Source organism: Amblyomma mixtum, chromosome 1 (genome assembly GCF_055824585.1).
Source record: "Amblyomma mixtum isolate Tamu chromosome 1, ASM5582458v1, whole genome shotgun sequence".
Taxonomy (NCBI): Eukaryota; Metazoa; Arthropoda; class Arachnida; order Ixodida; family Ixodidae; genus Amblyomma; species Amblyomma mixtum.
This window is the reverse complement of record NC_143012.1, coordinates 316,254,690-316,278,087: the sequence shown is the minus strand read 5'-3', so window position 1 is coordinate 316,278,087 and position 23,398 is coordinate 316,254,690. Positions and strand designations below refer to the sequence as shown.

The 23,398-nt window shown below is 49.1% G+C and overlaps 1 protein-coding gene across 1 annotated transcript in view; it reads left to right on the top strand.

Annotated features, from left to right (window-relative positions):
• Positions 1–23,398, top strand: part of LOC149372556 (FRAS1-related extracellular matrix protein 2-like) — a 127,622-nt gene that overhangs the window by 76,294 nt on the left and 27,930 nt on the right. The window contains exons 3-4 of the mRNA XM_089567054.1: positions 22,057–22,203; positions 22,895–23,125. Coding sequence (XP_089423180.1) covers positions 22,057–22,203; positions 22,895–23,125 — 378 coding nt within the window. The remainder of the gene's footprint in view (positions 1–22,056; positions 22,204–22,894; positions 23,126–23,398) is intronic.

Below are 23,398 nucleotides of genomic sequence, written 5' to 3'. Positions count from 1 at the left end.
CTCAGATCGCCGCTTTTCGCTGCGTAGTGCGTAATTTTCATGCTTGGTCCTGTTCCCAAGGAGGATGGGGCCCAGTTAGGACTTGTCTCCTCCAGAGACTTGGGTGGTCACCATTTAAACAAATAACACTCAGGTTAAATGGTGACGCTTTCCTTTTTTCACCGTTATTGCGTACTCGGCAGGCGAAACTGCGAATTTACCTGTTATGAAGCGCGCAGCACATGTTCGATGCTAGCGGTCCTCGCTGTCCAAGTTGGCACGTTTAATGCGCGCCACACCCAAGCTCCGTCGCTTTATTCAGTGCACCATCGTTTTCTCGTACAGGGAGGAAGTTTAAGTAGGTTGGATGTTTCCTACCGCGGCTACCTCTGGGCTTAGACTGCCCAAATATCGCGCACTCTGCCGTATATACTGAAACCATGTGGAATGGATACTGCTGGATTCATAAACATGGCGGAAGCGTATTCAAGGATTTCTTTCACTGACTTCGGCGCAACCTATATGTATAGCCAGATATTAATAAGTTGCAAACAATCCAAAAAAAAAAAAACCTGTGCGATTGATATTGACGCAAAGCTTTGTAGTCTTTGTTTGTTCATTTTTCAAAGCTGCCTTCACGCATCTTTATCGCTTTGTGAAGCAAGACGCGACCAGATTTGTCTCGATTGATAGCGCCTAATCGGAGCCGCATGTACATTACTCCAGACTGCTGTGGTTACTTTGTGCGCCGTATCTCGAAAGTTCGTTCTCAGATTCAAATTTTGCACGGCCGAGAGCGGCTCGCGTGCAGTGGGTGTTCGCCCTATATAATACAGCAATAGTATTATACAAACACAGGGTATAAGACCACGCGGGAGGCTGTGGAATCATACCCTATCGCAAAAGAGCGGGGCACGTGCATAAGCTAGGTAAGAAATAATGAGCTCGCATTCCTGGACACAAGCTGAGGGCTAAGTGGATTGTTTGTTGTTTGTTGCCTATGACTACACACCCTTTGTTCCTTTTCTTTACATGCAATTTTTCCAGACGCTGATGCGTATATAAACTGCATTTGGTTGGTTTGGTTTGGTTCATGGGGTTTAACGTCCCAAAGCGACTAGGCTATGAGAGACGCCGTAGTGAAGGGCTCCGGGAATTTGGACCACCTGGGGTTCTTTAACGTGCACTGACATCGCACAGTACACGGGCCTCTAGAATTTCTCCTCCAAAGAAATTCTAGCCGCCGCGGCCGGGATCGAACCCGCGTCTTTCGGGACAGCAGCCGAACGCCGTAACCACTGAGCCACCGCGGCGGCAAACTGCATTTCGAGTCAAATAAAGTTAGTTGAGAGTCAGCGCTCGTTGCGTCGTCTTTACTTTCGTCCCCGTCCTTATTCGCGCTGATGTTTCGTAATGGACCGATACCAACTCGACCAACTCCCTCTTCTTCTACAGTAAAAAGAATCCCGGACGCGTGAGTTGCAACCGAAGCCCATAACTTTTATTAACCAATGGTTCGAGTCTATGCTTGTGAAGGGAAAAGTTAAACGTCCAGTGCTTGATAGTGAAGTCCGGTGGCCAGTGACAAACGTCGCAGTTATGAACCAAGATCGCTTTCCGTGAGTCATGGAGGCTTTTGTCTCCGGTAGTACACGCGAACACCGTTGTGATAACCGCCAGGCCCACTCACTAGGTGTGCAAGGAAAATTCGTTTTCCTACTCTCTATCTCTCTCCCTCTTTCTCTTTCTACCTTTTTTTGTGTGTGCACGGCTATGGTGCAAAATGATGATTATGATGATGAATTTTTATGGCGCAAGGGCATCTGCGGCCAAAGAGCGCCATGGCACAAGGCTTGTTCTTTTGCTCAAGGTGTGGTCAAAGACCCATCTCCCAAGCACTTCACCCTGAACAAGCCGAGCGCCAGGCAAGGGGAAGCTTGTACCCATTATATCACCGGTGGGTACTCGGCAACACTGGAGATCGAACCCTGCACCTTCCACATGCGAGGCTGACGCTCCACTAGGCCACCGCTGTGATTGCTATGGCACAAAATTCGCGCCCACCCACTGCAAAGGGTATAGCCACAACGCCATGCATCATCACCACCACCACCATCATCCTCATCATGCAACAGTTATCCTTGCCTGCAGCAAGCGGAGGGGGCGATTAAAGGTTTGTGCGGGGAGTATAGAGTCTCTATAAGGACTTTGCAGCATATGCATCGACCGACTGTACATCAATGTCGCGGTATGCACTCATGGAATGCCTTATATCAGCGTTTGCGTTTGCACTCAGCCATCTGCTGCGTGTGAAAAGAGCTTTTATGTAGTTCCCTAACTACTTCACAAGTGGCTCGAATCGTCCACGAGCTGTTATATGGAAGCGCTATCGCGCTTTTGCGCCTTAGATGTCTTAGCCCGCAGTGATGAAAAACGGTTGTGCTCCCCGTCTAACTCAAGCGCCATTATATCAACTGGTGCCCATCGCACTGCTTTGGCTCCCCTTCCTGTCACATGCGAAGTGGCTTGGAAACTTTGCGAACTACTATGCGTGCAGTTAACTTCTCCAGTGGTATACGCATGTGATTTCAGTGCTGGCAGAAGTTTAGTTAAAGGCGACAGAGGTTCTCGGCCGGAGTGCTGTTCAGTTATTTTTTGCTCTATATTGCGTCCTCTGTCGCATCCGTCTCACTCAAGATGCAGACATCTCGTCTGCTATCTCTCTGTCTGTCTAGACGGCGCCACCTGTTACACATTATCAAGTAAACGCTGGCTCTGAGCCTGCTGCCGTTGTTCTCACCACAACCGTCACCACTCCCGTCCCCTCGCATAATTTACAACTAGACATCTCGTCTGCTATCGTTCGCTGTCAGCACATCTCGGCTTTCATTTTTGGCGTCTTTCTTATGCCATGCATGTCAGCTTTCTATGCTGCCTGCGCTCGTGCCATAAAACAAGGATACGGAGGTCAGCATTCGGAGTCAATGACACGGAAAAGCGAATGAACATCTGCGGCCCCGTGCATAAATAGATCACCTAGTTTATGCTAGGTTATGGTTATGAAGATTGGAAAGGCGCGGCTACTGTCTCACTGTGGGTGGACACCTGAGCCGCGTACCGTGAGGGGAAGAATAAAAGGGGTGAAATTGATAGGAGGTTGGAGAGAGAAGGTCCGGTACAGGGTAGGTCAAAATTTGCTGGGTCTGCTTTTCAGCGTTATATCCTGGCAACTAAGGTGCCCGTAAAAGGGAGGGTGCAGGCGACTGGGTCCAACCCATCTGAGCTAGGAACCGTGGTGTGAGTCACCACACACCTGAACATCGTTGCGTGAGTGACAGCGTCAGCTGCAGGTGGCGTTGCACTGACCCGTTCGCTGTCACGAGATATCGCCGGCGAGACGGAAGTTTAGTCGCGACAAGCAAGGTGTGAGACTCTTGCACTCCGCAAAATCACCTGTAGTCTTTAAAATGTGGGCAGACGTCTATAGTGCCTTAATCGTAGAGCGCTTCAGCTCAGAGCGGATAACCGTATAATTCATGCCTTTCATATTTAACTGGATTCCGCATTCGTGGTTTAGCTGCTAAACCGGCTTTCAAAAGGCTTTGCCTGCGCTGAGCTCCGCTTCTTGACCTGTTACTATATTAGCAGCCTCAAATACCGACTTCCGATTTATGATGTTGCTGGGTTCCAAGTTCGGGGATGTGCAGTTAAAAAAAATAAAGAATATGCTGACAGGTAGTTTTGTGGCGCTTGAACAGATTGCAGCTCTGGCGCACCACTCCGATCCGTTTGCGATCAGTGTGACAAAAAATGCAAAAAAAAAAAACACGAATATTTTAGATTTTTTTTCTTTTCTATTCAGCGGTCAAGCACGGAATTATTTTTGAACGAGTCTTACTATGATATACTATGATAACCACGCCCTGCAGTGGGCGTGGTTATGGGGATGATGATTACCACAAATTAGTTAAAACATTAGCTTTGACGTGCTTTTCTGGCATCCAGAAGTCTATTAAAAGGACATATAAAATTTGCTATGACCCCCCTTTCCACCTTTCCATCCCCTTCTTCTCTCCTAAAAGTCGAGCGCCTAGCTATCTAGTGGCCTTCAAGATCGCCGTGTCCCTCGTAAAAAAAAATACGATTCGCAGAATTGTCGGCGAAGTTGAAGCCCTGCAAACGCTTTCTTGTCTTGGTGTTTCTTTTTCTCTCTCACTCCGCCATTCCATAGCGCGCCTGCTCTCACAAATGTACCCTTGGGAGTCGGTGCCTGTCGTAGAAAAGATAAAGAGAGATTATCATAATTGCCGCTTAGTGCCGCACCGGTGTTAAAATTCCAAGTTAGGAAGAGGGTACGCCCAAGCATCCGCTCGCGTGTAGAGGGTGCTCGGGCGTCGCTATCAGCCCGCGTCTCGGCACTTAATCGTGCGGACGGCAAATTGCAGGTTCCGACAAGACTGGACACTCCCCCACGACTTAATGACCGCTCTACATATACTTCCCGAGCGATTCAAGTGAGACGTTACGTTTCCAACCTGTGGCTCTCTCCACGTCGTTTAAATAAGTGACAGCTTCATATTGTCTTCCAAATAAATCTCTAAAGCCAGCAGCCCAATTGCCCTTGGGGTCGAGCGAATCTTATGGTAGGGAAATATGAATGTATAAATGATGGCAGGACGGTGATCATTGGGGGTTGCCAACGTTTCCAGTTCAAATGAACCGCTCACTGGCCGCGAGCAATTGGACTCGCAAGAAATCCGTGAAGTAGACACGCCCCTAATAGCAGCTTTTGATTACACTGACGACCCACAGAGGGCGTTTTCAGTGGGTGCCCGCAGTGGCCATTATGGGGACACCCACACGAGAAGGCCATTTGGTGTGCACTTGGCGGCGGAGAGGCGCTACATAAAGGTTGCCACTTTACGTATCGCGTTCTTGAGGCGTAAGTTCCACGCCGCATTTTTCGTATGCCTCGGCTCTCTCTACATTGGTGCTTCAAGTTATGAGCCTAAAGGAGAAACTGAACTTTCAAGACGGAACTGGCGACGGCATTGGGCATGCTTTGACCACGTTATTAAGGCCTCGGCCCTATGCACCACGGCAAAGCGTCCGCAGGGCATTCTCCCTATTGCAAGGCCTAAAGCCCCCAGACCGGCTGTGTCTGCGACTGGCCGTTAGCTTGCCTACATGGTGTTGCTTTCGTCACATTGACGTCACGGCCAAATGGAATGTATAGATAGAAAATACAACCCCTGGGTTTGTATTCTGTATAAATGTTTTTCTACTTTCATTCCTTTGTCTTTTTCTTATCCCTGGGTTGCCTCTGTGACATCAGAGCAGCTAGCTACCAAACAATATTATTCGCCTGCTGTTTTTTTTTTTTCAAATGTCAGGTTGACCATAGCCAGAAAGTCAAAATATTGATTCGGAAAAGGATCTTTACAAAGTACGCTGTACCGAATGATACTCAGCGAAAAGTCAAGGCAACTGCGCATGCGTACAGCTGCTGCTTCACTTGAAGACTCACGCCGATTTTCTCGTGGAGACAGCAAGTTTGATAGGCTGCAATCCGCAGCTTAGGCTATGTAGTCTTCAGCACATTCCCTATCTTCTTGCGCCCTATTTTCAAGCGGTAACTATCGCCATCAGCTCCGATACACCCGAAATTTAATATGGCCAAAATGGTCCCATCTCACGCCTGGACTGCTCTCAGCAGACGTGCTGCCGCAGTGGGGAGGGCGCCATTGATTGCGGCTCATAATATTTGCGCTGTGCTATAACGCAACCCCAGAAAACATATGAGTTAAGAAGTTAACGTCCTGACAGCAGCGTGTGGCTGAGTATGAAGTGCCGTTTCTGCCGCCTCTCCGGCGCGCTGCAGCTTCCTCTGAACCCATCCCAACACATGTAGGGCGCTCGTAAGACTTAAGACAGAAAGAAGGCCCGGCTGCGAAAGGCAGTCATTTCCACTCACACTGTTGCACACTGTATCGCCCACACGTGACCCCAGACGCAGAGTATCCATCCTGGCCGGCGAAGTGAGAAAATTGCGAGACCGCTCAAGGAATCACTGTCTCACTGTCTGACGCCGCAGGCCACGCCCTCCCTTCGGGCTGAATCGTGCTTTCTATTCCCATCTGTTATCTATTCGCATCTCGGGTCGTTGCGCGCGATCTGTACTGCGATGGTGCGTGTGGGGGAGGAGGTGGCTCGACGGCGCTACTCCGCCTTGCCCTGTCGCCTGTACGCTTTCTCCACAGTTAGAACCATGCAGCGCTTGAATGGCGGTAACAACCAGGAGTGCTCTAGTTGCTTACATGGTTGCATTGAGCAACGGTAATTCAAGAATACATTTAAGAACTCGTTACTTTCAAGAATGGACTAGTCAGTTGCGTTCAAAAATAAATCAGGTAGACCAGACAAAAATGCTGATTGAAAATGTGGTTGTTCAGGATCCTTAATATAAAAAAAAAGATATTCTTTTTTTGTATTTGAGAATTTGTCTTTTCCCAACCGGCGTCATCAGCTGTCACATCGTTGGCCACCAATATATGCAGCGATAAGTTGTTCTCGCATGGGAACAAACCTGCTACGCCATAAGGTTCCTGGTGCCATTGGCTCCCAAGAGCACGGTCCACCGCTGACGCCTTGGACCACGGTCCCATAGCACTGCACGCTTCTTAACGAAGCAGCTTCCCGTACGTACACTGCTCGCGCTAATGCGAGCCATGGTGTCGCTTCGGTGTCGGCCCAGTTTGCCGTGCGTCGCCTGCGTGCCGCTCCACTAAGCGAGAGCTTTCTCTCTTCGCGACCAACGACAGACACAGGCCTCTGCCAGGCCTGCCGGCTTCGCGGGAACCCATCCCGCCGGATCGTAAATCAAGCCGGCAAAAGCGAAAGCCGACTCAGCCCCCCCCCCTCCCTATCGCCTTTTACCCTCCGCCCAGTTCGCGCCCGTGGTGTTGCGGAGTGTGGTTTGGGCTGCCCAGTTTTTCGCAGCGAGGGTGCTTTATAAATGGCGTCGGGGGGCGGGGAGATGCTGTCCCTATAAGCGGAGCCGGCTGTCGAAGCTCCTCTGCGTCCGAGGAGAGAGGTACGAGGGGGGAGGTGCGCAACAGTGTGCTAAAAGGCTCGGATAATTATTGTCCTCCGTTCCCTTTTCTCCGTACCGCCGCGGGTTCCGGTTTCTTTATTGGTCCCGCGCCAGAGGAATGATGCACGCGCGCCGAGCTAGTCCCGCTGTTCGCACCTGCGGCACGGACTGCGCCCACCTTTCAGGCACGCGTTTCTTTTGTATTTTCGCCTACGGGCGAGCGGTGTGTCGACCGGCCTGATTAACTAGCTGCCAGTTTATCTATACTATTACTTGAACGAACAAATTGACCAAACAGTTCAATTACTTCCTGTTTACTTTGCGTCCGGTTTGGGATATAGAAGGTATATAGTTAAGCCTTGTGGTGTGTCTTCGGTGCGGTCGAAGCGTGGCACTCAGGGCCGATATTTCACGCAGGCAATTTACGGAGCGAAGCCAGTCAATTTCCCGAACGCAAAACCGTCACCACTTGTTACACCAAAAGCCCACGTATGTCACCACAGGCATTTGACGCTTAGTCTATTTCACATCCTAAAAGGGCACTGTTTTTTAGTGAAATATACCAGTTAGATGTACTTGAAAGGTATTCTATACATTTAAACCAACTTCATATTTTCCTTCGCGGCGCCTTTAAATACACAGGTGCGAGCTTACCCTTTTTGTAAAAGACTAAGCAATCGTAATGCTCTTCGCAGGCAAGGCCCGCTCGTGCGCACCTTGGCGCCTGCCTACTGGTCACTCACGACAGCCGACGTTATGATAAGTTAATGCTTCGGGCATTCATGAACTCATCTTTTCCCAAAGTGTTTCTCAGCCGAAAACGGATGGTCGAAGGATACAAAACACTCTCTCGTACCGAAGAACACGAACTCGACCTGAACAAGGTGCACAAAACACGTCGTCCGCACGAAAGTAGCAGAGGCACTCCCTGTTCTTAATCCTTACACCTTTCACAAATCATCTTCAAGGCGGCAGGCCCCTCCTCGGGAGCTGCCCCGAAGGAAACGTGCTTTGCCACGGTTCTCACCTCCGCGCATAGTTCACATCGCTTTTACGCTCGCCATTTTTTTACGGCCCGTCGGCGAGGATTCGTGAGTAGCACCTGTATTTTCTGACGGTGGGCCTCTCGGTGTGTATGCGTGTGAGGCGCAACCTGTGCGGTGGCGGGACGTTGTAAAACGCGTCTCCTTGCACACACCGCCGGCGCGGTGTTCGAGCGAGTTCACGCTCTGCGAATCCGTTCCGTGCTTCCCCTGTGTGAGTAGGTAACACGCGATGGTGTGGCGCCACCGAGGCCATTCACAGAGCCGAAGAGAAATAAACTCCCCCGTGGTACGGCGGTTGCACGGTAAACAAGCTATGGGTGGCTCACGTGGCGCGCGGCGTCGCTTCTTTGATCCCCGACCCTTTCTGTCGAACACTGACTGGAGCCGCCGCATGTGTGCTGCTCCCTGTGCTTGCGTATGTACCAGAGTCGTAGCGCATAGCAACGGGCGGGAAAGGGAGTTCTTTGAAGCCGAGTTCATTGATATTTCTGGATCGGTTGTCGGATCTCCTTTGTGGAGTATAGCAACTTGCTGTAAAGAAACGCGTGGCCGCTTATCTTCTTCAACAGAAGCCCTAGCAGGTCGCCTGAGTGATAATATTTTCATGCGAAGGCAGAATATATTAAAAAAAAAGTTGCTCTGTATTTTCTGGTGCGCTGGAGGAAGTCTGCGACAGGCATTTCTTTAGCGATAAGATATGTGCAATTACGTCGACGCACCTATCCCCCGCGCCTTGGTAACAATCCCATTCCCACATGGAGCTCATGGCTGCGAATGACGCTGCAAACCGTTGTGACTGCATCAACGTAATCAGCTTCCCCTTTGAAAACACCTACCACCTGCTCCACGTGACCATACGTGAACCATTCAGCATGGTGCACAAATCGGACAAAGATTCACCCGCAAACTATTGTGAGCAAAAAATGTAAATGCATCACAGCAGGTAATGTGAGCACCTTATCAAAGGTTAGCAGCCTGTAAATATACAGAATTGTGTGATAACTGTGTCAGGTTAACTGTCAGTGGAGAAAAGTTTATTTTTTTTCTATTTTTTACGGAGAAACGATTCGTTCATGTAAAAACACTTTTTAATTTCCCCCACCTACCGGTTTCCTTTTCCCTCTGACCACACCTCGACCATAAATCCACTTTTGACTCTATTCCGAAACCGAAAATTAAAATTACATCATGCTCAAATTATTGCCAAGGACGCCACTAGCCCGCCTCGAATAGCTGTTCTTTGTACACAGGTGCAGCTCTATCCCTACAATGCTTTGAGCCTTGTGGGGATAGAGCTTGTGGGGATACAAGTTTGAGCCTTTCTCGTTGAAAGGCTCAAACTTCTAGACGGCAGCCGTTGTTCTGAAGCACCGAGAGTGCAACGTTGTTGTTTATTGGGTGTGCCACCTGTTCTCCAACATTAGTCTACTCCACTAAGCCTACCGTGATTTGCAAGAATACTTGTAGCTCACCTTCCACATCACAAGCGCAAGACTATAGCTCTGCACGGGCCGCATTTTGAGGCTCGGGCCCGCCACTTTAAGCCCATGCCCGGCATAGGCCTGGTTAAAGAGCGCATTTTCCACCTGACCCCATGCAGTGCTCTACTCACACACGTGCAGGGTTTACAACTTAATAAAAAACGTCATGAGCATGCAGTTGTGGGAGGCGCCCAGCTCAACTGAATACCGCGCCCACGATTCCACTGGAAGTAAGTTTTCAGATTTAATATAAAGGTCAAGCGTTTTGCAAAGTATCCACAATCGCAACCCGTGCTGAGGTAGATCTGAACCAAGTTAAATTGGGTTACAAATCCACACAGAGCACACTCTGCCGAGAATCCTCTTCGTGTTCTCTATAAAATTCACACTAGCAGCTTAACGCGAATTCTTTAACTCACGGCATATTACGACAGTCTATTCTGATGGCTCCCTTGTTTCATGTGTTCTCTCCGAACCATCGTTGTGCTATGAGGACACAGGCCTGCTACCTCAAAACAGCCGTTCCGTCCCGTGCTCGCATATATATCGCAAGAGCCACACATTGCGGCCGGGTGCTGTCGGGTCCTCACACGCGGCAGGCTCTCCGATATGGCTGTGTGTGCCATACGTTCGCGAAATGGGCGTTGGTGGTCGACGCCATGCGGAAAGTTAATGCGAGCAAACGCCCGTCGGTCGATTGGTTTTCCTTTGCGCACGCAGTTTCGAAGTTGATCGATCTGGGCCGTGCACAGCGTGAGTTCAACGCTCTAGTCTGGCGTTGCGCCACGCTTCGACTGTCCTGTAGCGTCAGAACAGATTGTTTTTGCTCCGGCGTCCAGGTGACCGCGGCCAAATCCAGTCCTTTTTGCGCAGACGTGTTTACGTTGTACCGCTTTATCTCGCAGTCGCAGACAAAGTACTCATGTCAGCTTGTCTTGGTGGAATTCGTTTTCATTCCGAGTACTCTTTTTTTTTTCATTCATTTTTTTTATAACAATACGTGAGTACGACTTCGAAGCTCATTAAATTTTTCATACGATGGTTGTGTGGTTGTTGTTCCTGCTGCTTATAAGAACACTAAGCTGCAGAGACGCCACTTTTGGCCACAGTGCATTTTTCTTCTAAGTTGTATAAATCGACGATGAGAATCTGCTTAGCGATGTTTCAAAGTGCGGTGAGCTGTCCGGCTAAAATACAACTTGCTGATTGATGTTAGCCTCAGCATGTATCCCCTTATAACGTCTACAGGCATGGAAACAACCCATGGCAAGTGGTTTTGCGGCGCTTAAATGGTTCCTTCAGTTGTATGCGCATCCGGCGAAGAAGCAATATTCTGCTGAAGCTCACCTTCACGGAGCAAATGGTTCTGCCGGAGTACCAGGTATACTATACCGATACTCTGACACGACGCCCTGCTCTCGAGACTAACGTGTTCAGGGCAAGCCTAAAATATTATTTTTCCCGGATACGAAGGCCAGACAAATTTCTGACAATCTTTCTCAAGTTGAACTCTATTTGATTTGCTATGCGACGTTAGGGTGCGGTACCTGTTGTGGATGGAAGTGTGAAGTCGACATCGTTTCTTTTTTTTATTTGGTACTCGATGCCTCCTTTGCTTACTCGAGCACAACGTAGCTTGATGGAGCACTCTTGGACAAGAACAAATTGAGTCCGTTTCGCAAGCGCTGGCTCTACAGGGTGGACCACTCCATGTAGATGGCCCCACCTCGACTTGCTTGGTCTGTTGCACCTTGTTTTCCGGTCTTTGACATTCAGGCGCCGGCGCGGATTCGCTACTGCAGCAACGTAAACTGTGGCTTCGTGGCTTCTGTGTCTGAGACAGGGCCGGTACACCAAGACGATTCTCCTTGTTGAAATGCTGGCTCTGGTTGACCACTCCTTATACCTCGTTTAAATAGTTTTGAAAACCCCATCTCCCTGCTGGCATAATTGTCTATAAACGAACGATATATTGTTACGGGATTGGAGAAGACCAGGAGGAGGACCGGTGGAACGTTTGTGACTCGCACACTGTGCACAACTAGCCACATACTTCTCAGTCGTATCGCGCATACGTGGCCAGTAAAAGCGCTCTTGGATGCGGTGGAGTGTCCTCGCAGAACCCAGGTGTCCCGAAGTGGGATCGTCATGCATGACACGCAAAACAGATGAGCGTAGACTTTCAGGCACAACCAGAAGGAAACGGAGACCAGTTGCGGAGTAGACCTTCTTGTAGAGAAGACCATCGCGTACACAGAATGCACAGGAGGTTGTAGGGGCCTGCGCAGCGGTAAAGAATGACGTGAGATGCTGATCCTTCCGTTGCTCCTCGCGGAATGTACGGGCATCGGGGAATTTAGGTTCTACGGATGCGATGTAGTGGTCAAAGTCGTCGGCGTCACATTCCGTCGTTGCAAGCGGCAACCGAGAGAGACAGTCTGCGTCAGCGTGTCGGCGTCCACTCTTGTACGACACTGTATAATCAAACTCTTGCAAACGGATTGCCCACCGTGCAAGACGGCCAGATGGGTCACGGAGGTTGATCAGCCAACAGAGGGAATGGTGGTCGGTAACCACTGTGAAAGGTCGCCCATAGAGGTGCAGCGAAACCGCTGAACGGCAAAAACTACCGCAAGGCACTCCTGTTCAGTAATGGTATAGTTACGCTCAGATTTGCTCAGGCAACGGCTGGCATAAGCAATGACGTGTTCCTTGTCGCCATAACGCTGAATTAACACGGCACCAATGCCAACACCACTGGCATCAGTATGCACTTCTGTTGGGGCAGAAGGATTGAAATGGCGGAGAATTGGATGCGATGTGAGGACAGTGAAGGTGTCCGCCCTGACCCGCAGAAGACCGCGGCTGTAGCATCATTTCCAACACCTCAGACTGCAAAGGAACTTCGCAGCTTCCTCGGACTTTGTTCGTATTTTCGCCGCTTTATTCCCCGTTTCGCTGACATCGCTCACCCGCTCACGAGCTTGCTCCACAAAGACGCTCCCTATGATTGGACATCTGTGTGCGATTCTTCTTTTCGTCAGCTTAAGTTTCTCCAATCCCGTAACACTATGTTGTGACGACCCAAGGAAAGCCGTGCAGGTAGGCGTAGGGGAGAACCCAAGAATGAGGTCGGCCCTTTCAATCCCAGAGCGAGGTCCGCCATTTCAATCCCAGAGACAGGTCTAGCCCGAGCGCGCCTATAGATTTGTTGTTGTTGTTGTTGTTGTCCTCTAAATAATAACAATTTACTCGCCGCTTCGTCAACGTTTTCGACTAGGCGCGGAGGCCTCGCGGTGCTTGGCACGTGGCAATATAAAGGAAGCCAACAGCCATCGATACCAGGCAACATAGGAGAATGTTTAAATCTTTTTTTTTAATTGGTTGTTTTCACCAATGGTAAATTAGTCGTGTAATTATTTTATCCCTGAAATGGAATTGAACAGAAAGTAGAAGACAAAACAACCACATGCCGCTTGTGCGATACATAAGACGGTTGAACGCTCCTGTCTCTTTTGTTAGACCATGCTGTAGGTGTTAGCAGCGCACACGAAACAAGGACGGACAGAAAAGGGAACGAAACACAGCGCTGCGCGCACGAAACACACCGTCCTTGTTTCGTGTGTGCTGCTAGCACCTACAGCATGAAAAACCAACTAGCCCAAGAAAAGACGATTCTGTTAGATCACTGAACATTAATAAGTCGGTATAGTGCACGCAATTTTATAACGCCTAAAAAAAATAAAATCCTTTGAGCCGGACCTTTCTACCTGCACAGCACAGCAGCTTGCTCTGCGCCGTCGCAGGTGCTATGCACCGAGCACCTCGGCGCGTTGCCCTTCGGGCGAGCGACAGACCCAAACCACTGCGTCCCGCTTTCTTTCCTTTTCCTTCTCCTCGCTCTCTCCTCCGTTCTGCGTCGCCAACGTCTGTCGTGCGGCGGTCGGCTTTTTACGGCCGCCGGCGCTGGTATAGCGACTCAGGTGACGTGTCATTTGTCAAAGCAACACCGTTACAGATGGTCTCACGTGTTGCGGTCAAACGTCTACCATCGAGAAACGCTCCCCTCTTTGTCTCGCTTTCCCTCTCACTCCTTTTTTTTCCTCGCTCACGAGGCTCCGAAGCCCGAGGGCGAAACTGGTGGAACGAAAGACGTTCAAAGAAGGCCTCCTCGTACGCTTTCAAATCTTGTTTGTCTTCCTGATGACCGGCCTACTTCATTTGTCTTGGCAGGTGAAAACCTTCCACCTGCGAACTACTTCCACGATTCAAAAGCTCTTTGGCAGACCAGTAAAACAAGTTGCATATCGTTAACCGTAGTTAGAAGGCAACTCCAGCTGGATCTTTGTTCTTTTACTCTTCGAAGGCAATAATAGCTTTGCTACGTAGTACGCACTGTGATTCCTATGCAAAGGCTGTCCTCTTGGACACGGTGTGATCAACGTTCAGAACACGGCGTCGTATGTTAGTTGCCTTCAATGCAATATACGCCACTGAAAATCGCACGCCTTTCAGGGGATGGTCTCAAAAATGCGAGCCGCGCACGAGCCATCAAATTTCTCGCCTTTAACTGTCGACCGCGCACGTAATGCTTCTGAAGAGGTTGTTACGAGGTGTTAATCGTATCTGTAGCTCGGCGCACCAATTATTGAGTTTCGTTCTTTTCCAGTTGTTCTAAAACGATCAGCATTGTGTGGCAGAGAATATCAGAAGTCAAAAGCCTGCTGGCCCACTGTAGACTCGGTTTGACTACAACTTAAAAACAGTTCCAAGGAAGGTTAACCCAAATTAAACTGCTGCACCCACCATGTCTTTTTTTCTTTTTTTTGTTCGCGGATTTTCATGCGCCATCTTTTGTAAGCCATGCGGTGCGGTTCTGCGCTGCAGTATCACGTGGGTACGCCATGATTTTTATCAGCACAGACAATAAATTCGACGTACGGTGCGGTACACGCCTCGAAACCATCTCCCACATGACGCCGCTGAACCCACACTTGCCGAATATTTCGTCCAAAGCAACACACATCGCGCTGCAGCACCTCTCCACTTTAGGGAAGCGGACGATGATTTCAGAAATCTCTGAGGGCGTTAACGACAGTTTGTGATTGGCCATAGTCTTGGCTTATCACTAATTTTCCTGAGTTCGAGCAGTTGGCGTGACATGGGGCGCTTCTGGTATAAAATTCAGCACGTCTGCACCCCGTGACTGACTTGCGCTGTCATAGCGTTCGATAGTAATGTTAACACTACCAATACTGCGACACTATCCCGTGAAAAGCGCAGTCCACTCGTGAATTTAATTCTGTTCGCATTTAAGAATGCAGACGTTGCTGATGTCTTTCAAAACCAACTATCAGAAGGGCGCAGGAGGGCAGCAAAAGATTCTAGACACCAGCGAAGCATAATTGCCGGCAGCTTCGCGAAAGCATCACTCCAGATACATCACCTGTGTCGTACAGACTAGTGAAAACTGACTCTATAGTCACGAGGATAATGGCACCGGCGAGCAATTACAATTTAGAACTCTACGGCGACACCGTCTAAATGACAACTGATCTTTATTGGCTAAGTTACGAAAACATCATGATTTGCAGTTACAAAAGTGCGCAGGTTCAATGAACCGCAGGAAACGTTTCAACACCCGTATTAATGAAGGTTTAAAATGACTCTCACATAGAATCGAAAGCATCATTCCAATCGAAACTTGGCTCCTCAGGTCTCGCGGCTGGCCCCAAATGTCTCGTCCAAAACTTCGTTTACTCTTTCGGCGCAGCCTTGCTAGACTTGAACTCTATCGCGCACTCGCGGAGCGCCTTCTGCACTTCCATAGCCACTTTTGCCTTTTCCTCGCTTCCAAGGGCTTCTGTCAACCTTTTCTCGAGGTCCTCCTCTGAGAAGGCGCCTCCGCTCTCCCTATAGGCCGTATTCACACTGAACATCACTTTCTGGATGTCTTCGTCCGTGAGGCGGTTGTTGTTGGCTTCCTTGGCCTTCTGGCACCTCAAGATACTCGATCTGAAGCCTTTGGTCATGACGCACTGCGCTAACGCCTTGAGGAAATTCTTGACCGCCTCCTTGTCCTTAATGTCCTCCGCAGCGTCCACCTTCTCACCCACCAAATCCTTGCCGGCGAGCTCCTTCATGGCTTCTTTTCCTTTCTCCTCGAACATCTGGCGCGCCTCTTGGTGGGCTCGCCGGCTGATTTCCAGAGCCTTCGCCCTGTCCTCCTCACTCACCGAAGAACTGGCCGTGGCCTCCTTGAAACAGGCCTCCTTGTCCTCTGCACTGATCTGCCCGCAGAAGGCGCAGGGCGCCACAATCAGCAACACCAACGCCGCCGTCAGGGAAAGTGCCTGGGAAGCCATAGCAGCAGTCCAGCGCGAGATGAACTTGGAGTAATCGCAGTGGCCACAGCAGGAAGGGTTCATCGGATCCGGGCTTTAGTACCGACGCCGGTCAAGGTCGCTTACGTTGACGTCCTCGCACCTCCCATGCGAAGGCCTGTGCACACACTGCGTGCGGTTGCCGCTTCGAACCTATTCAATTGACCGCTTTGCGTGAGCGTCGTCTGCCAGCTGGACAAGCTCGCGAGTTCCGTTCGCAACTTTCTGAGTAAGACAGGCGAGAAGAAAAAGAATGTCTGCCGCTTGTGGCTACTTTATCCCTCTACTTGCAGTGAGGGCCCATGTCTCACCGTAGTTGGAGTATTAGGCACGCCTAGTTGTGTCATCTACTCCAACTACGGTGAGACATGGGCCCTCACTGAAAGTGGAGGGATACTGTGCGATGTCAGTGCACGTTAAAGAACCCCAGGTGGTCGAAATTTCCGGAGCCCTCCACTACGGCGTCTCTCATAGCCTTAGTCGCTTTGGGACGTTAAACCCCATAAACCAAACCAACCTAGTTGTGTCATCTATCTCGCCACTGATTTTTTTTTTGCGTCATTTTGTGCCAACCTAATCCACTCTGTAAGCCTAAATTATCCCCGTGGTTCTAGGTTATACGCATTAATTGTTCTACCAGTGTTCATTTTGTTATTTTACTTCCAGTTCAAAATTATCAACGCGCGTTCGCGTTGTTTTTGTTGTATCTATTAAAGCACCACTACCGATAAGCCATCAAAGTTTAGTTCAATGTAAAAATCGACTCTACAGATGTTTCCGGCAATGTTGTTGTTTCTCCAACAGCAAAGGTCGCGTTTGTTGTTGAGAAAATTTAATTTTAAAATTGTTCCGTCATTCCATTCAAACTCGTGACGTCAACACTGAAAAGGCAACTGCGATCATCTTTGGAAGTGAATGGTGGTGTAGACAAGCCTCTAAGATCCGCGCAAAATATATATATATATATATATTTCGACGCTCAGAAGTTTGCTTGTGAAACCAGCCGGTGTTGGTGACACCTGTATCTCTCTTTTTTTTTCTGTAGTTTATAGCTTATAAAAGCGCCGTCTCCAGTTAAAGTAGCGTCTTCTGCATCACAGCGCGAAATATGTCCAACATTCTGGCACAAAAAATTTGAAAATTGGAAAACTGTAAGATGGTGTTATGGAAATATTGAAGGTAATGGCTCATTCTTCTGAAAAGTAGCAAAATCTTTCTTTGAAATTGTTTCGATCAATCACATTGAACAGTTAAGGCTGCCATAAAAACCAACAAGAAACGCTTTTGTCCATAGCGAAAACGCTGATAGAAAAAATAAAATGCAAGACTGTCGTCGGGTGACTTGCGGGTATATTGATTGTTATAGTGAAATCTTAGATTGTATGAAAAAATTGCATTCATAAATGGTTTCCCGTTTAAAAAAGCTTCTGTTCAGAATTGCTGGGTATGATCTGCCGACCCGGGTCACGTTACGTTTCTTTTCAGCGTCCCTTTAATATCCAACCTTTCAATTTTCTTTCAGGCGCTAATTGTTTAAATATATTTAAATGCATGTGTGCGTGCGCGCATGACTGTTCTCTTTTCATCTACCACACTACCTTCACGACCGTTTTTATTTCCTTCTGTACATCCACGTGTCTTCACTGTGTGCTTGACCTCACACGAATCACGTGGGCCTGAGTTCTTGTCCTCCTCACTCATCCAAGAGCTCTTCGGGGCTTCCTTGGCGCTGTCGTCTGCATAGCCTTGCGCACAGAACACTGACAACAGATGTCCAGCTGCCAACTAAGCTCACAGCTGGAATCCCGCTTCACGGGACGTCGGGACTCATGGTTTGCGTGATCTGCGCTAAGCACGCCAGCAAGTATATCGACGTCCAACCTTGGAAGCCTTCTCGTCGCTCGGATTGATCGGATCTCGGCCCTAACCGGCTGGTGACGGAAAGTTTGCGTGCGCCGGTAAACGAGTGAATGAATTGCAGACGACATGCGGATTTACAAATCTGTGCCCCTCGCGTCTGAAGGGGTGACCTTACCGAAGGCAGGTGGGCAGACGGATGGAGTATCCCGCCTGTTTTGTACAGCAGTTTCTCGCGAGTAACGAGGAGGCAAAATTTTTTTTTTTTCTCACGTTATCGTCCTTGCAGCTTATATAGTCAAGGTTTCCCAACTTTTGTGCGCTTTGATGCCATTATGAAGGCTCCAGAGCACCTAACTGAGCGTGCTGGACCTTCACAATAGCCGTATTTTGTTTCAGTCTATCAAGGCTGTCAAACCCGTTGCGCCGTTCTACACGACTGATGGCACTCATTTGTTACTCGTGCATAAAGTCACATTCTGTAACATTTCTTTGCCGTCTTTCTTTTGCCAGTACATCGGACCGAACGTATTCTTCGTCAAGCATGTCTATATCAAAGAAGTTAAGCCAGCACGAACGCAGGACCGAGAGAATGCAGTTTTCGATTGCTAGATATATCGGATTTTTGCGCAGTCCTCCCATCGCCTCATTTCGTAATTTCAGCACTTTGTAAAGGTAGTGCAAAGATTTGAACAGGCGGCAAGAATGTCATGTAACCGGTCCAAAATATTCGCTGCGTATTTAGTCCAAGTCACTGTTCACTCAGAACTGAGTCCAAGTCTGTTTTGTATCCGGTATCAAAATGTTTCGCGCAAAACGAGAAAGACCTGCTCACAAAGAACAACGAAACATTGAAATACAATAAGACATGATTACCGGCTGTGTTGTGCTGCAACGAGACAAAAACAGAGTTAATCGTCTAGAACAACTAGCACGAGCAAAGCGCAGGTATCCCTCTGATTAGGCTCCTTGTGAGTATTAACACCAAAGTTAAGGGGTCGAGCGTGAGCAAGGCAAGCATACCGCAAAGGAGCGGCATTCAGTCGCCCCTCATCGAAGTAGAGCAGCCCTATCGCATAGCATTGCCTTCTCTTGGCTGCCCATCTTTAAGAAGCGGATACGCCCACACACGCAGTCCGAGAGGCTTAGCAAACCAAATGCCCGCCCGTCGAATTAGAAACGCTTCGACGTATATCAACCGGCGCACGCTTTGGAGTCAATTTGTGGCTCCACATTTGCGGCGCGGCACGAGGCACGATTCCGCGAAACCGAAGCCCGCATAAGCGTCCGCCGTCCGGTAGGGCGCAGCGCGAGTCAAAACAAGAGCGTTACGCAGACGCGGCCGTCGGTTCATTAATCGCCGGCCCGACAGCGGGGAGTCACATTGTGATCTGCCACGGAGCAGACAAATGGCTGCGCGGCCTCCTTTGACTCCGCAGGTGCGGGATGGACGGTGGGGCCATGCGCAGAGGGCCATTTGCAGCTGCCGCTGCTCCCCTTTCTGTCGGACAATTACATCCTGGTGCGCCATCGGCTTCCGTCTCCGCGCCTGCCTGCCTCCTCGAACATTGTCGAAACGGCAGCCCCAGCTTCTCGTGGCGCGCGCAATCTCGTCCGGAGCCGGTGCGGTTCGACAGGCACTCGCTCAAACGCAAGATAGACTATAGGAGGACACGCTGCGTGAATTACTCGCCGCATCGACCCGCGCCGAAGCGGCGGAGTTGCGAGAGAGGAGAGAGCGCGGCGTGGCTGCTGAGTGGTTGCTGTTGTTCGGCGTGAATTCTCGCGGGTCTGCCGCTGCTGTGGACGCGCGAGATATATGGCTTTGCGCATTCTTTATTCCCTCCCTCGCTCGATATATGTATTGGATTGGCAATGTTTTTGTCACGAGCAGCTGATGCATTGACTTGAGCTCGACGTTATTGCAAATGGGGAGATTAAGCGCGGCGTATATTAGGTAAGCGACGTCTTGAACTATGGTCGGCACAAGTCTTTTGCGTTGGATTGATATTCATCGTCGATTCCTAATACCGTATGTAGAAGTGGAGTTTGTTCAAGTCCGTGTGTTAATAACTAGGGTGATTGTACCCCGTCAGGCGCACCCTCGCCCTTCCAGACGTGTGTAAGCGTGTGTTTGGCGTGAGCCGGGGAACGCCCACAACTGGGCTTCTGAGCATGGCGCCTTGTTGCCTGTTCGTTCGTCTTGAGTTCTTCACGGGCCGGGCCAGGAAATCGCTATAACGTGTCGATGAGGTTGCTAGACTAGTCGTTTATTCAATAGCTTCCATGGAAGTGAGCAACGGAGGAGGGGGGGGGGGGGGGGGTTAATGGTACTTTGGCAACTATTACCGGCAGTGGTTGGTCGGCACAAGTGTCTAGAACGAACACGGAGCAATAAATGCAATCGGAACACGGACTGGGTGGTCCAACTTCTGGGAAGTATCTCGAAAGGAAGAAAGTAAAGGTTTACTCCACCCCCAACCACAACAGATACTAGAGAGATTTAGAATTGGGTAACCCCATCGGTTAGAGGGATAGGGTCACCCTATTCTAAAGATCGCTACTACTCAGTTTTTGGTGCTCTGTTCGTGGCGCGTTCCCTTTCGAACTTACTGCGTCTTAGCTTGAGACAGAGTAACGTCCCCATAATGGGGATGTTACAGACTGAGGCCGTTTTACCGTGTTAAAGAGCATTTGTGCCGCTAGTGCACACGCTGAGCTTCAACCACACTGCACACAACTTATGCACAGTGACGAGTGCTGCCCAACACCAGGCTGTTCCTTACACCACAGTCAATGACCAATCAACTCCTCTCTGTCTTGCGCATTGCATCTGTTGAGGATTGTGCGCAATTAGATTCACTGAAAAGCATTAATGAATAATTGTATTTATAGTGCATTTTTTGTTTGTTTCGAGCGAATAATGTTACACATACGCGGTCATTCAGTTGTCTGGGACATGTTGACTACATAGCGAAGGTAAGAGTTCTTTATAACGTCTGACGAGGCTTGAACACCATAGTTGCACACAACACAGCACACAACTCTGCAGAAGAAAGGAACAAGCTAGTTTACGTAGTAATAATGGTTGACGCGTTTCGCGTTTTGCTTTGCATCTTTCCTCGCGAGCATCCAACCACGCCTTGTGTCTGACTACCGGGATGGCCGTCTTCCGTGGCGGTTATATACTAATAGAGGAGTTGCCGTAGAAATCGTCTTGCCTTAGTGAAAGCGTCTGATTCGTCACTAGATCGGAACGGCTCTGCCGTTCACGACGCGGAACGGCAATACGGAGATAACGCGACCAGGGCTAAATTACACGAGAAGAGCAAGATCGTCTGTACAACGCTCGAGCTCACCGCTGTGAAGCAATCGAATAAAAATTTTGGAGCTAGTACTGGATTTTAGAGTCACTGCTTGCACTCAGTCGAAGTCATAAATTTACGAGCGATAAAAACATCATCATCGCACTCTCGAAGAAGGCAGCTTCGAAAATATTTCGCGTTATTTGTTCCGCAGCACACCGCTCCGACGCTCTAGAGAAGCCTGCTCGCGTTTCCACTGTCGGGCGCTGGTTTCCATTAATCAGAATTTATGTTTTATTTATGATCCTAGGAGATAGAACACTAAAAGCGCAAAGCCCAATGTTGTCTGACGCTTGTTTCACGCCATGGGACTGGTTCAGTGGGGCAAAACCCGTTCTGTCTGTTTAATTTAGCTTTCTTCAGACAGCCTATATGCTGTGAAGAAGACAAAAGTGCTGTGAAAAGGGGGGTTTTCTTGTTGGATATTTAGAGATAGCAGTATAAATCTTGCGAGCACCGATATTTGAGTGAAACTGGAGATGGTCCAAGAACCATTCTTTATTACCAGCGCTTCACTGTAGCGGAGCATGCCTATAACAATTACTGATGAAATCTGCTTGAAGAATCCTTTACTTCGCTTCGTTAAAACACCGCTTCAGTCTCATGACATCGGTGAGCGGGATAGGTGCGAAATGGACAGGGATCTCTATGCATACAGTTTTTAGCATAAATTACCATAATCAGTGTGCATAGTCACCTATTCTCCTGAAGGCAATTTCAAGCGCAATTTCAGGGTATGTTATTCAGATCAATATCTATGCGTGTGCTTAACTCATGCGCACAAAAGCTGTCTTTTTTTTCTTTGTTATTATAACTCCACCACATGCCCATTTTTCTCCACCACATGCGCAGGAAAGAACGAGCTGAGGGGCCAGAAGTTTGACCTTCGCTGGTCGTGGATCTCACTGGCCCGCGAACGGTACACCGTCAACGAGACTACCCCACACCTGGAGGTCACCCTCCGCAGGAGGGGATACCTGGGGGAAACGGCCTTCGTCGGTAGGCTCATTTCGCCAAGATGGCAGCCACGTATGACACTTGGATCTCGTTCCCTTGAGCCTTTTCAATTTGCAATCTGCTTGCAGCACCTTGTCCCTTCTTGCGTCTTCTAATAGCACAGACCAAATGAGAATTTGGGAAAACAAGAAGGAGTGAATCAGATGAACGAATACAGCAATAGAATTTATCTGTGCTAAGGCTGGCTATGCTAAGGCAGGTGAGTGCCTGAAAAAGCTATACGGAATTAATGACAGCAATTGAATGGCAATGCTTTGCGCACTAATGTTGGGAAAAAAAATATTGAGTGAACGCTTTAAAAGACAGGCCTCGACACACTCATTAAACATAAATTTCATTCAACATAACATAACATTCATTCAACATAAATATAAGTCACTTATATCACTCCACCTATCATTCATATATCATTCTTCCTTTCACATGGATTTCCAGTTTCGGCTCCGCAAGCCAGTGAATAAAAAAAGTGACCTTCTAGAGCAATTGATAAGAAGTAAATAGACAAAAAACCAAAAGGAAGTGGAGGAAGGCGGGTTGCCTGTCCTTTTGCCTGATGATCCTAACGATTTCGCCTCGCCTTCATAGTGTCCATTAAGTTTTTCCTTAATGCAGTGTATGTCACGTCTGTTCCGTGTTTTTTCCTTCCTTCATTGTTCTTCGTCCCTCGTTGCAGGCATATCGGCGCGGAACCTAAGTGCCCGCCAGGGCCAGGACTTCGCGTCCTCGTACGCCCGCCAGGTGCAGTTCAACCCGGGCCAAGCCGAGGCCTCCTGGCGACTGCGGCTCATGGACGACGCCTCCTTCGAGCGCCACGAAGAGTTCCTGGTGATCCTGGGACAGGCGCTCATGGCCGCCACCGAGTTCCCTGACAAAGCCGTGGTCACACTACTCGACGCCGAGGACGGTGCGCCATAGCCGAAGGCGTTCTCTCTCTCTCTCTCTCTCTCTAATTTTATGCTCGAGAAACGCCATTGAACGGCGTAACATCGTAACCACTGTCACATGTTGATACATGCAGTTGTAAGCTTTAAATGAGGGCTGCTGGCTTCTGTTGGCATTTCATAATCTAGGGACATTTCTAATGGTCGCTATACGGTCGCCGTCTTCCAAACTACCTGAAGAGAGTGAGCGCGCCAGTACGTAATTCTGTCTCCAAGAATAGATAACAACAGGTCAT